The 12,255-nt window shown below is 33.8% G+C and overlaps 1 protein-coding gene across 1 annotated transcript; it reads right to left on the bottom strand.

Annotated features, from left to right (window-relative positions):
* Positions 1 to 8,110: 8,110 nt before the first annotated feature.
* LOC150034136 (uncharacterized) lies at positions 8,111 to 10,728 on the bottom strand. Its single transcript, XM_090317245.1, has 4 exons — positions 10,257 to 10,728; positions 9,474 to 9,644; positions 9,226 to 9,371; positions 8,111 to 8,764 (listed from the first exon to the last, which is right to left on the bottom strand). The coding sequence occupies exons 1-4, from the start codon at positions 10,726 to 10,728 to the stop codon at positions 8,111 to 8,113; spliced, it is 1,443 nt and encodes a 480-aa protein (XP_090173371.1).
* Between the last annotated feature and the right edge of the window lie 1,527 nt (positions 10,729 to 12,255).

Raw genomic sequence — 12,255 nt, 5'->3', positions numbered from 1 at the left:
CAGGAGTGTATACTCAAATTATCAACAAATATATAAATAGTATATAGTAATCTCATGTTGTCATTTCTTTATAAAAGTATATGGACAAATAAGGGTTATTTTTATACCCTCGTATCAACAAATGTTTAATAAAATGATTATATCACAATCGTCGGCAATGTTTCATAAGAATCTCTATGATATATATGTTAGGGTTGATGCCCTAAATCTCGTAGAGTCCTATAGTTTGTAATTGCACCGTACAAACTATTATGTATTTAATAAAATATATGATGTTTTATTTCATTTTTTGTTGCATTAACCACAAACCAATAAACTAACATCCAGGGTTATCTTGTGGCTTAAACATGTATGTAGAGACATACATGTGGATCATGTTTTAAGTGATAACCTAAATGGTCTGCCATGGATGGATAAGGCCAGATACCTTATCCTGGTGGCACTATAAGTATGGTTCACTTTGTAGATGTTACAATTGTCGTAAAGTGCTATAAATGATCTAATTCTAGTCATTCATGTGGAGACATGTGAGTGGGGATATTCTATACAAAGAAGTTTGTATAAGACCGTGAAGGAACCCCTGTGAGGGGACCTTGAGCGGAAGTGGGATCGTCCTAAATCCCAATTCTTTTGGAAAACAATTTTACAGAGAAGATAGAAGAGATCATGCATTAAAAATATACAACATGCTTAAATTAAAAGAAAATAGTTAGGATTTTTAGAAAACCTACCTTTGAAGACTTTTCTTCACTGGTGAATCCCTTGGAATCTCAAACGACATTACTACTTGGAAACCTCGGTATCCTCTAGATGATGGACCTGAGAGTGGTGGGCTCTGATTGATTTTAGGAAGAGGAAAAAAGAAGAAAGAATTTTTTTTTAGCGAGAAAAAGGATCTCTGTTGAGTTCTATTATTCTGTCTTTCACACACTACCTTCTCTGTTTTTGCAGGAAGAAGATGAAGACCCTTCTGCCACTAAACCACGTATGTGGTATAAAGAAATAAAAGGGGGAAGGAGTTGTAACTCCCTCCTCTTAATTAATTTGAAAATTAAATAATAAAATTATTTAATAAATAATAAATAATTTTAATTCATAAGTAAAATTATAAATATGTAATAACCAATTTATTATATATTCATTTAATCATATGTTATATCATATACAACATATAACATATAGTTTAATATTATATCAGATCATTTGTAGCACTTCAACAATTATAACACTTACAAAGCGGGTCATACTCGTGTATCACCAGGATAAGGTATCCAGCCTTATCCATTTACTATTGACCATTTAGGTTATTACTTAAACATGATCTGCCCGTATGTCTCTACATACTGTTTAAGCTACAAGATAATATGAGATGTTAGTTTATTGGTTTGTGGTTAATGCAACTAATTTTGAAATAAAACATCACATATTTTATTACATAAATAAAATGTTTGACATTACAATTACAAACTGTAGGACCCTACGAGATTTAAAGTATCAACCCCAATAATCTCCCACTTGACCTAAAGCTAGTAAAATGTACAATGTAAAAGTCATACTAAAATACAAAGTACACAAAACAATAAACTAGGACACAAACCGCCCAGTAGAAATCTCTCAATTGCCCTAGTCTAAACGTGGCATGTCCTATAGACCCATATTTTGCAGGTGACCCTCAAACACCTTAGCCGTGAGGGTCTTTGTAAATGGACCTGCAACATTGTGCTTTGAAGCTATCTGCCTGATGATCACGTCCCCTCGATGCACAATCTCTCGAATGAGATGATACATTGGCTCGATATGTTTGTCGCGCTTGTGACTCCTAGGATCTCGGGAATTAGCTACAACACCACTATTATCACAATAAAGTGTGATGAGCTTTGACATGTCTGAAACGACTTCCAGATTAGTCAAGAATTTTATGAGCCAAACATCTATTTACATATTGCTTATTTGGCTGCATCACATGCACCTACGTACTCTGCTTCCATGGTGGAGTCAGTAATATAACTTTGCTTTATACTCCTCCATACTATAGAAAGTTCTTGATCGATTTGGAAATGGTTCCAAATATGCACCTACCTATCATCCTATATTGTGATAACTGTGGAACAGTTGTAAATTCCAAAGAACTTATAAGCCATAAGCATGAAAAATACATCGAGCACAAATACCATCTCATTAGGGAAATAGTACACCAAGGAGAAGTGATCATCACACAGATCGCCTCAGAAGACAACTTAGTTGATCCGTTTACAAAGGCCCTCCCTACTAAAGTGTTCAAGAGTCACCTAGTGGGACTAGGACTACAAGATAGATAAATCTAGGGCAAGTGGGAGAATTATTGGGTATTTGATGCCCTAGTTTATTGTATTTATTCTCTCATATTCAGCATTGTATATTTACATTGTATATTTGTATATATCCATTGGAGTTTTAGTCCAAGTGGGAGTTTGTTGGATTGTATGTCCTAAAACTCACAGTTTGTAAATTTAAACATATTCTATTATTTTGAAATAAAGATGTTATTGAGGTTTATTCAATAAATATGTTATTGAATATCAAAATTGCACTTATAAAAGCCTAAATCCAATAAACTAAATATTCATGGCTATTACATGCGTCTTGGACTTTATGAGGAGATATAAGAATAGATCAAGTTCGAGTAAATAACCAGAACGGTCTATAGTATACGAATAAAGTTTGGTACCTTATTATAGTAACACTATTGGATACGGCCCACTTTGTATTTAATACAAATGATGTGATTTTAAATTGTTCATGTGGAAACATGCAAGTGAGGGCATCATATGCAATGAGTTTATGTAAGACCGGAACAAGAAATAAAACTTTGTAATGTTGTTTATTGTTTAAGACTGACTATTTCAAAGCGATGACCTAGGTAACTTGACTTTAATCCTAAACTACGAACTCATGTTTATTCAGCATTACCTTAGATTTGCATGAATGAGGGTTGGCTCAACAGCGTCGGCTCACTAAGCCTTCTATTTCAGGGGTAAGATCGGGTAGATAGTTGGGGACATAGGGTGTAAGATAGTATTCACTCCTACCCGCTTTTAGGGATAGTAAAGAGGTTGTTCCCTTAAATGCTTACTTTGAGTCTTGAACAAGGGCCCCACCCTCTCATTGGTCCGAGAGGGACTCGATTTAGTGATTTGTTCACACACCAATTTTTCATTAGAGAATCAGTGAGACTTAAGGAACAAGATGTAATTTTGGGGATAAAACAACTTTTGACCCAACCGTTATTATGAACAACTTGTGAAAGATTGACTTACTAATTATGGTTATATCGAGCGGAGAGAAATATATTTACAATGAGAGGAGTGCAACTACTGGACTTTAATGGAGTGACTCAGTATTTAACGAATGTTGGTTAATTCGGGTTAAAGAGTTTAGCTAGTTAATCTCATATCGTTGGAGTCCATGATCTGTAGGTCTATTAGGTCTCCCTACTAGCTCACAAAGAGATTAAGCCTTAGAATAGCGTGATGAGAGAATTCGAAACGTTCAAATTCAAATTGAGGGAATCAATAATTATATATGATACAATTATACGTTTAATTGACGAATTAAACGAAATTGAATAATTAGATAATATTTTAATATGATTTAAATATTAATTACATGAACTAGGATTCATGTTTGTGGAATTGGTAGTGTAAATAATTTAATATTAGGTATTAAATTATATTACTTAATTAAATTGTTTAATTAATTAATTAAATTTTATTTAAATTTACTTATTTGAATTGATTTGGAAATTTGAAATTTATGAAAAATCAAAATAATAAAATCAAATTTTGATTTAATTTAAACTCTGGAAATTTAAACTCAAATTTGATTTAAATAATATTGTTTTTTTTAAATTTGAAAATGGGAAAAATACCCTAAGTGAGTTTTTCCCACTTTCAATACCACAATTTTCATTTAAATTCCACCCAATTTGTCTAAGTTGGTGTTGTCATTTTTTTGTTATTTGGGATTGCATGAAAGATATGAATAAAACTCAGCAAATTGGAGCTGAGATAGATGCATGTAAGGGAATTTTCTGGTGTTGTGGCTAAAGAAGAAGTTCTTTACACTCAAAAGAAAAACTAGAAAACTTCAGATCAATTTTCCACAAATTCTTGCTCATTTTGGATTCCACCACCAATCTAAGGTCCTAGAGAATAGTAGGGAAGATCAAGTGGTGGTCTACATCTTGCTGAAGAAGAAATTCAAACTAGAACTTGAAGAATTGAAATCTTCAAAAGTGAGTTTTTCATAAATCCTTTTTTCCCTTAAGAACATGTTTTCATAAAAGTTATAATTGATGAATTAGGGTGTTTAATGATTATGTTTGCTTTCGCTAAATGCTTACTAAATCCAACATAAACCTGGCTATGTTATCAATCGCCAGTGTTAACGATTAACATGCGAGAAAAATTAGAATCTTAGGCACTCTAATTACATTAATTTTAGAGATCAAACAAACATGTTCATAAGGAAAAATTTAGGGTTTTGGAGCACAACCTTTGTAGAACTCCAAATTGAAGCAAATTCTTTTTGTATTCAGAACACGAACCATTTGTGAACCAACACTAGAGTCTTCTCCGTTATTCTTTAGTATTAAAACAGATTGTGGGACCCAAATTTTTTTTAAAAGAGAATTTAAGATTGGAGAAAATTTTGGAGGAGAAATTAAAAAGCAATTTTCATTCAATTTGAAAAATTGCATGAACTTTATTAAGCAAACAAAACTTGTAACTATACTTCAATTCCATGCAAATTCACTATCAAACTTTGATTAGTTGTAAGAATTAGCTCAGTTTTCAAATAAAAATTGAAAATTTCAATTTCAATTTAAAAGGAAAATTTATTAAATAATTCAACTAACTATTTTAAATAAAGTTAATTTTTGATAGAATGAATATTAATAGTTAATTTTGTATGAAATTAACTTTAAATAATTAATTAAATAATTTAATTAATCTAGTTAATTTAATATCAAATATTAAACTAATAAAACACCAATTTCGAACATGAATCCATATTCATGTTCAATATTTAAATATCCTTAAGAATTATGTATAGTTATTATTATTTCCTAATACTTACATTTTTTTCTATAATTGATAATTGAGGCCAGGGTTTAATCCAAGATTACATAATCTGTTAATGCTTCACTATCGTCCTCTAAGATGCTTCCACTTGAATCCTACATTTTAAACTAGTTGGCTATTCCCGTTATCTCAACTTCGCAAGACTTGTTGTGTGTTAAGCGATAGATAAGCATGCGAGAACCCAATTTATTGAGAATCTTAGCAGATCACTCTCAAATTAGCTAACACTAATTTCATAGAGGATCATGAACAAACTCTTTGTTAGGATTCCTCATAAGGACCTTTAATTGTCAATTACTGGGTTATTAGGGTGCACATTTTGGCCTTTGTAGAACTCCTTTTTATTTTTTTAGTGTAATCAGTACAATAAATTTCAATAAACTTTTGTATTCATGAATCATTTACACGATAACCCAATAATACTGCTGTGAGTTGACCTCCATGTACGCAATGGGAGGCTTAACACAAATGCTAAAAAACCGGAGACTAAACTTTAGTTCAAATGGTTGAAGACTCTCGTCACTGTAGAATAGCTCCAGTCAAATCTAAGTATAAACAAAGTTTAGGCAACCAAAGTTACCATGCAACCTATTGCTTAGGTATTCCTTTTAAAGAAAATCTCATGATAGGATTTTTTTTTTTTTTTTTTTACCATCGATCTAATTAAGCATTTAAAAATAAACTAATATTAAATATACCTTAAAAATCAAATTGCAAGCGCATGAATAGCATATATGGCTAAATTAAAATACCTACCATATTTAACTTTAAATTCTAAAATACTTAAAAAATATGTCGAAAGTTTTACATTCTTGGTGTTTTAATGAATCAATAAAATCTCCAAAGTTGTAGAGACTCGTGCATGATAATGTGTTATAAAACAATATAATAAAGAACAACGTAGAGAGAAAAGAAAGTAGAGAGTGAAACTATTTATAAAGTTTACAAGATATGGACAACGTAAATATATGGAGAAGATAATGGGAAAGATATTTAAAAATAATAGATGGAGATATATAATCTATGGACATTTATACCTAATTGAAATATTTATAAAAAAAATATACATTTTTGGTCGTAGGATTTTGGTTTAGTTTTCTTTTGATCATAGGTTTCAAAATATTACAATCCTAGGTCTCATTTGGTAACCACTTTGTTTTGTTTTGTTCTGTTTTTGTTTTGTTTTTTTTTTAGACTTAAGCTTATTTCATCCACATTTCTTACAAGGATTTGCATTTTTCTTAAGTACAATAGTCGAATTCTTAATTAGATTTAAAAAACAAAAATAACTTTTTGAAAGCTACTTTATTTACTTCTCAAAATTTGGCTTGGTTTTTTAAACAATTGGTGAAAAATAGATGACAAATTAAAATTTTTTTGAGGTGGAAGTAGTATCCATAAACTTAATTTTAAAAAATAAAATGGTTACTAAATGGGACCTTGGTCATTGAGTTTTGAGTTTAGTTTCTATTTGGTCCATAAGTTTCAAAAGGTTATAATTTTACGTTTGAGATTTAAGTTTAGTTTCAAATTGGTTTGCAGTCCTCAAAGTTTATACTTTTTACCTAGATTTTTCACCAAATACTCATTTTTCCATATTTGGTATTGATGTCATGATAGAATTACAATTAGTTAATTTTCTTGATTTGTTTATCACTACTAAAATCGAATATTCAAGTTGACGTCATGATTATTTTCAATTAGTTCATAGACATTAATATCAAAGACTAAAATGAGTATCTAATAAAATAACGATATTAAAGTGTAAAGCTAGAAACTTAGGGCCCTTTTGTTGATGTTCCTATTTTTTGGTAGAAAAAAATGGAGAGAACTAGTAAGAGAGGAAGTGATATAAAACTCTAGTACGTGAATTTCATTCCAATTAGGCCTTATATAGGCTCAAAGTACACCATAATAACAAACTAACCACCCAAAACAAATAGCACAAGACTAGCACAAAGAATAGCAACCCTAAAGACTAGCAACAAGAAACTAAATATAATCAATTCTATTTTTAACACCCTCCCTTAAACTAAAACTATGCAATTTAGTATTTAGTTTAAAGTAGTAGAGGAAACCACCCCAAGTAAGCTTCGAAGCTTCACAAATATTGCTAATTTGAGAGGATTGGTTAAAATATCTGCCACTTGATCTTCACTTTTACAGTAGCTTAGATTGATAATTCCATCATTTGTAAGATCCCTCAAGTAATGGTATCTTACATCAATGTGTTTGTTTCATCCATGCAAGACAGGATTCCTTGAGAGCTTGATTGTTGATGTGTTATCACAATGAATGATAGATGTTTCTTCTTGCTTATAATGCAAATTCGCAAGAATGTTCCTCAACCAAATGGCTTGACATGCACATGATGTTACTGCTACAAGTTTAGCTTCAGTGGCAGATAATGTGACAATTGGCTGTTTCTTGAAAGATCATGAGATAGCTCCTGAACCAAGCATGAAAATATACCCTAAAGTACTCTTCTATCATTTAAATCTCCTGCATAATCACTATCGCTAAAACCAATAAGGTTTAGTTTTTCTCCTTTTTGATAAAGTATGCCAAGACCAAGAGTCCCTTTTAAGTAACATAAGATTCTTTTGGCAGCAAGGAGATGAAGCTCAGTTGGAGATTCCATAAACCCGCTAATTAAACTTACAACATACATAATATAGGCATTGTAGCTGTTAATAGGGTTGGCAAAAAAACCCGACGAGGCGGGTCCCCGCGGAGACCCGCCCCGTTCGAGGCGGGGATTCCCCAATTTGACCGAGGATGGGGTCAAACTGGGGAATTTATTCGGGGCCCCATCTAGGGATGGGGACAGTATCCCCGCCCCGCCCCGACCCCGATTAATCCTCAACCCCAAATTTATATTTTTTTTTTTATCCTCTCCCGAGTCCCCTCCCGCTCTCTGTAATCTGCAACAAAACATCCCTCTCCTCTCGCTCTCTGCATCGCTCTCGCTCATCCTCCCCTCTCGCTCATCCCTCCCCTCCGTTGAAGATTGCCAAGAATGGGGCCCTGCGGGGACCCCGTTTCCCCAACGGGGATGGGGATGGGGGACAATTTCCCCTACAGGGCCGGGGACGGGGGACGCCGCCCCACCCCGCCCCGGCTCCATTGCCAACCCTAGCTGTTAAGTACATCAAGCTTCTAACCATTTGCTTATAGGGAGTATTGTTGACCTTCTTTCCTTTATGGTCCTTTGTGAGCTTCAAATTGGGTTCAACTGGAGTTGTGGCTGAGTTGCAATTCTCCATTTGAACCTGTCCAAGATCTCCAGTGCATATTTTTTTCTGATTGATGAAAATTCCCGCTACTGATTGTATTATCTCAATGCCGAGAAAATAATGCATCATATCTAGATTTGTCATTTCAAACTCTGCCATCATGGACTGCTTGAATTCTTCAAACATAATCGAGTCATTTCCTATGTAAATCAAATCATCTACATACAAACATACTATCAAAATCTTGTTTGGATGTTGGAATTTAATAAAGAGAGTATGTTCATATGGACATTTTTCAAATCCAACTTTAATAAAGTAGGCCTCAATTCGACTGTACCAAGCCCTAGGAGCTTGCTTCAATCCATACAAAGCCTTCTTCAAGCGATATACCTTTCTTGCATTACTCTATTGAACATATCCAGGGGGTTGATCTATGGAAACTTCTTCATTCAAGTTGCCAAGTAGAAAGGCTGATTTCACGTCCATTTGAAGAATTTTCAATTGTTTTATGCTGCAAATGCTAACACCATTCAAATCGTATCGAATCTTGCAACCGGAGCGAAAACTTCATTGTAGTCAATGCCAATTTGTTACTTGTACCCCTTTGCAATAAGACGAGCCTTGTATTTGTCTACTCGACCATCTTTATTCAGCTTCGTCTTATAAACCCATTTAACACCAATGGATTTTTACCCTCTACGAAGTTCTGATAGCACCCAGCTGTTGTTTTTCTTAAACGACTTAATCTCTTCATCCATGGCCTGCTTCCATTTTATATCTTTGACAACTTCTTAAAAAATTAATGGATCACATTCTGATAATAAAGCATAATGGACAAATGCCTCATCAGAAAGATCGTCACTAACCTCATAATCTTCCATCAAGGTTGGTCTTATTCTAACTCGTTGTGATCTTGAAGAACTTGCACATCCTGTTTGAGACTCAGTAGCCTCAAGCTCAACTGATTGTTGTACTGGATTTTCAAGTTGAGGTGTCAAAGATTTATTACTGTCTTCAAAATTCACAGGTACTGTTTGTTGCTCTAGAGTATCATTTGTCCAATTCCAAGTGTTTAGTTCATCAAATATAACATATCAACTAATTACAATTTTACCTGTGATTGGATTGAACAGTTTGTAAGCCTTTGATTGCTCACTAATGCCAAGAAAGACACATTTTTTACCTTTGTCATCTAGCTTCCTTCTCTTCTCATCAGAAATGTGTGCATATGCAATGCACCCGAACACTTTAAAGTGATCAACCGATGGTTTAAGCCCATCCCAAGCTTCTTAAGGAGTCATGTTTTTCACTGAAAAAGTCGGACTTCAATTCAAAACATGAACACCCCAATTTACTGCTTCTGGCCAGAATTTCTTTGGAACTCTCCCATTTGCAATCATACTTCGAACCATGTTGAGGATAGTATGGTTTTTTCTTTCTGCAACACCATTTTATTGAGGTGTGTAGGCTGCTGTCAACTGGTGCCGAATTCCATGCTGAGCACAAAAATTTATAAATTCTTGTGACATGTATTCTCCTCCACGATCCGTTCGAAGGGTTTTGATTTTTCTCCCAATTTCATTTTCAATTACCAATTTAAAGCTCTTGAAAATTGAGAATGTTTCAAACTTTTCCTGCAAGAAATAAACCCAAGTTTTTATGGAAAAATTGTCAATGAAAGAAATAAAATATTTTTTCTTCCCATTTGATATTGGGTTTAATGGACCACATATGTCAGAATGAATCAACTTCAGGGATTTACGTGCTCTCCATGCTTTGCCTTTTGGAAAGCTCTCACGATGTTGTTTGCCAACAACACAATCTTCACATACTTTTGTGGGAGGAAAAATTTAGGGAAGGCCAACCACCATCTGCTTATGAGAAAGGACTTGCAAACCTTTAAAATTCAAGTGGGCATATCGCAAATGCCAAAGCCATGTTGGGACTTGATCTACATTAGTCTTGAAACATAACTCCAAACCTTCTAGTTTGAGTGGGAACAACCTGTTCGAAGCCATTTCAACACGAGCTATCAATCCTTTTCTTGGATCACATATCTCACAGGCGCCTTCTTTGATAGTTGTGACATAACCCTTCTCTTGTAGTTGTCCAACACTCAGCAAATTGCTTCTCAAATCAGGAATATAAAACACATTTGATATGGTTTCAACATTGCCTTTTTTGGTTTTAATTTGAATATTTCCTTTACCCACAATATTTACTTTAGAATTATCACCAAATGTCACAGTAAAATGATAACTTTCATCCAAATGAGAAAAGAGAGACTTGTTACTACACATATGATTACTACAACCAGTGTCTACATACCATATGTTAGTTCCAAGTTCCTCGTTGTGGTGGCACGTCATGAATAGAGTTTCTTGCTCATTTTCCTCTATAAAATTGGATTGCTCTCCTTTTTCATGGTTGAAGTTGGTTGTGCATTCAGACTTGTAATGACCAAACTTATGGCAATAATAACATTGAATGTTGGATTTTTCAAGTCTCGAGTTGTTGTTGGATGTTTGCTTGTGTGGATCATGTCCACCACCTCGTCCTCTTCATTGCCACCTTCCACGACATCAACCATGTCCTTTATTTGATCCTCTCCCTGCAGAGTTTTCACCACGAGTTGAAGTTTTCAGAGCTTGTTCTTCAGGTGGGTTGACGTCATTCTTTACTCATGCACAAGTAAAGAACTTTGTAATTCATCAATTGATAATGTATCAATATCTTTTGATTCCTCAATTGAAGAAATCACATATGAAAATTTAAAATCCATCAACCGAAGAATCTTCTCAACCACAGCTACATCTTCAATCTTCTCTCCATGGATACGCATCTTGTTTGCTATAGCCAAGGTTCGTGAGAAATACCCATCCACGGACTCACCTTGCTTCATTTTAAAAATATCGAACTCTTTGCGAAGAGCTTGGAGCTGCTGTTTTTTCACCTTCGTTGTGCCTTGATACTTTTTCTTCATGGAGTTCCAAATTTGCTTGCATGTATCCTTTTGCAAAGTGGTCTCCAAGACGGCATGATCAATGACTTGGAATAAATAATTCTTTGCCTTGAGATCCTTCAATTTTTCGTTCCTCTAACTTCTTTTGGTCAGCTTCTGACAAGACAACTCCAGTTGCTAGTTCATTCACTCCTGCTTCAACAATGGTCCAGTACTCTTTGGATCGTAAGAAATTCTCCGTCAACATGCTCCGATGATCATAATGACCATCAAAGCAAGGAATTGTTGGTTGCACATAGTTGTCTGAGGCCATTGTCTATGCTTGCTAGCTATTGCAAAAGATAAAGGAATGAGAGTTAGTTTAATGGCTAAGAAAAAAGTTGCCACAACCAAGCTCTGATACCACTGATAGAAAAAAATGGAGAGAACTAGTAAAAGAGAGGAAGTGATATAAAACTCCAGTACGTGAATTTCATTCCAATTAGGCCTTATATAGGCTCAAAGTACACCCTAAATAACAAACTAACCACCCAAAACAAATAGCACAAGACTAGCATAAAGAATAGTAACCCTTAAGACTAGCAATAAGAAACTAAATATAATCAATTCTATTTTTAACATTTTTGTTTCTAATCTTTCAAGAAACAAACTTGTTTGATAACTATTCTTGTTTCATGTTTCTAAATTTTAAAAAACGTTTCTTAAAATTGGGTTAAATTTGAGAAACTGTAACCTATTTCATTTCTCCTTTCATTTAAGATTTTGGCAATGGATTTTAAAGAACTGTTAGTTGCATCGGTATTGGCGTGCACATCCTTGTTGCAGATTATGGGTTCAAATATTAGGCGTATGTTCCGTTTTATTTTTTTTAATAGTTATTTTCTTCTTTTATTTTTCTTTTTGTTTTTTTTTAGATAACTTTTTTTCTCTTATT

Source organism: Benincasa hispida, chromosome 9 (genome assembly GCF_027475165.1).
Source record: "Benincasa hispida cultivar pf3 chromosome 9, pf3_genome.v1.1, whole genome shotgun sequence".
Taxonomy (NCBI): Eukaryota; Viridiplantae; Streptophyta; class Magnoliopsida; order Cucurbitales; family Cucurbitaceae; genus Benincasa; species Benincasa hispida.
This window is presented reverse-complemented; position numbering and strand designations above follow the sequence as displayed.

Excerpts from the sequence above, each read along its gene's own strand:
- LOC150034136 (XM_090317245.1), bottom strand. The coding sequence starts at position 10,728 with ATGACGTGCCACCACAACGAGGAACTTGGAACTAACATATGGTATGTA. Across the intron at positions 9,372-9,473 it reads ACTGTTCAATCCAATCACAG|ACAGTAATAAATCTTTGACA; the intron begins GTAAAATTGTAA and ends TGAATTTTGAAG. Across the intron at positions 8,765-9,225 it reads CCTTGATGGAAGATTATGAG|AGTAATGCAAGAAAGGTATA; the intron begins GTTAGTGACGAT and ends TATGTTCAATAG.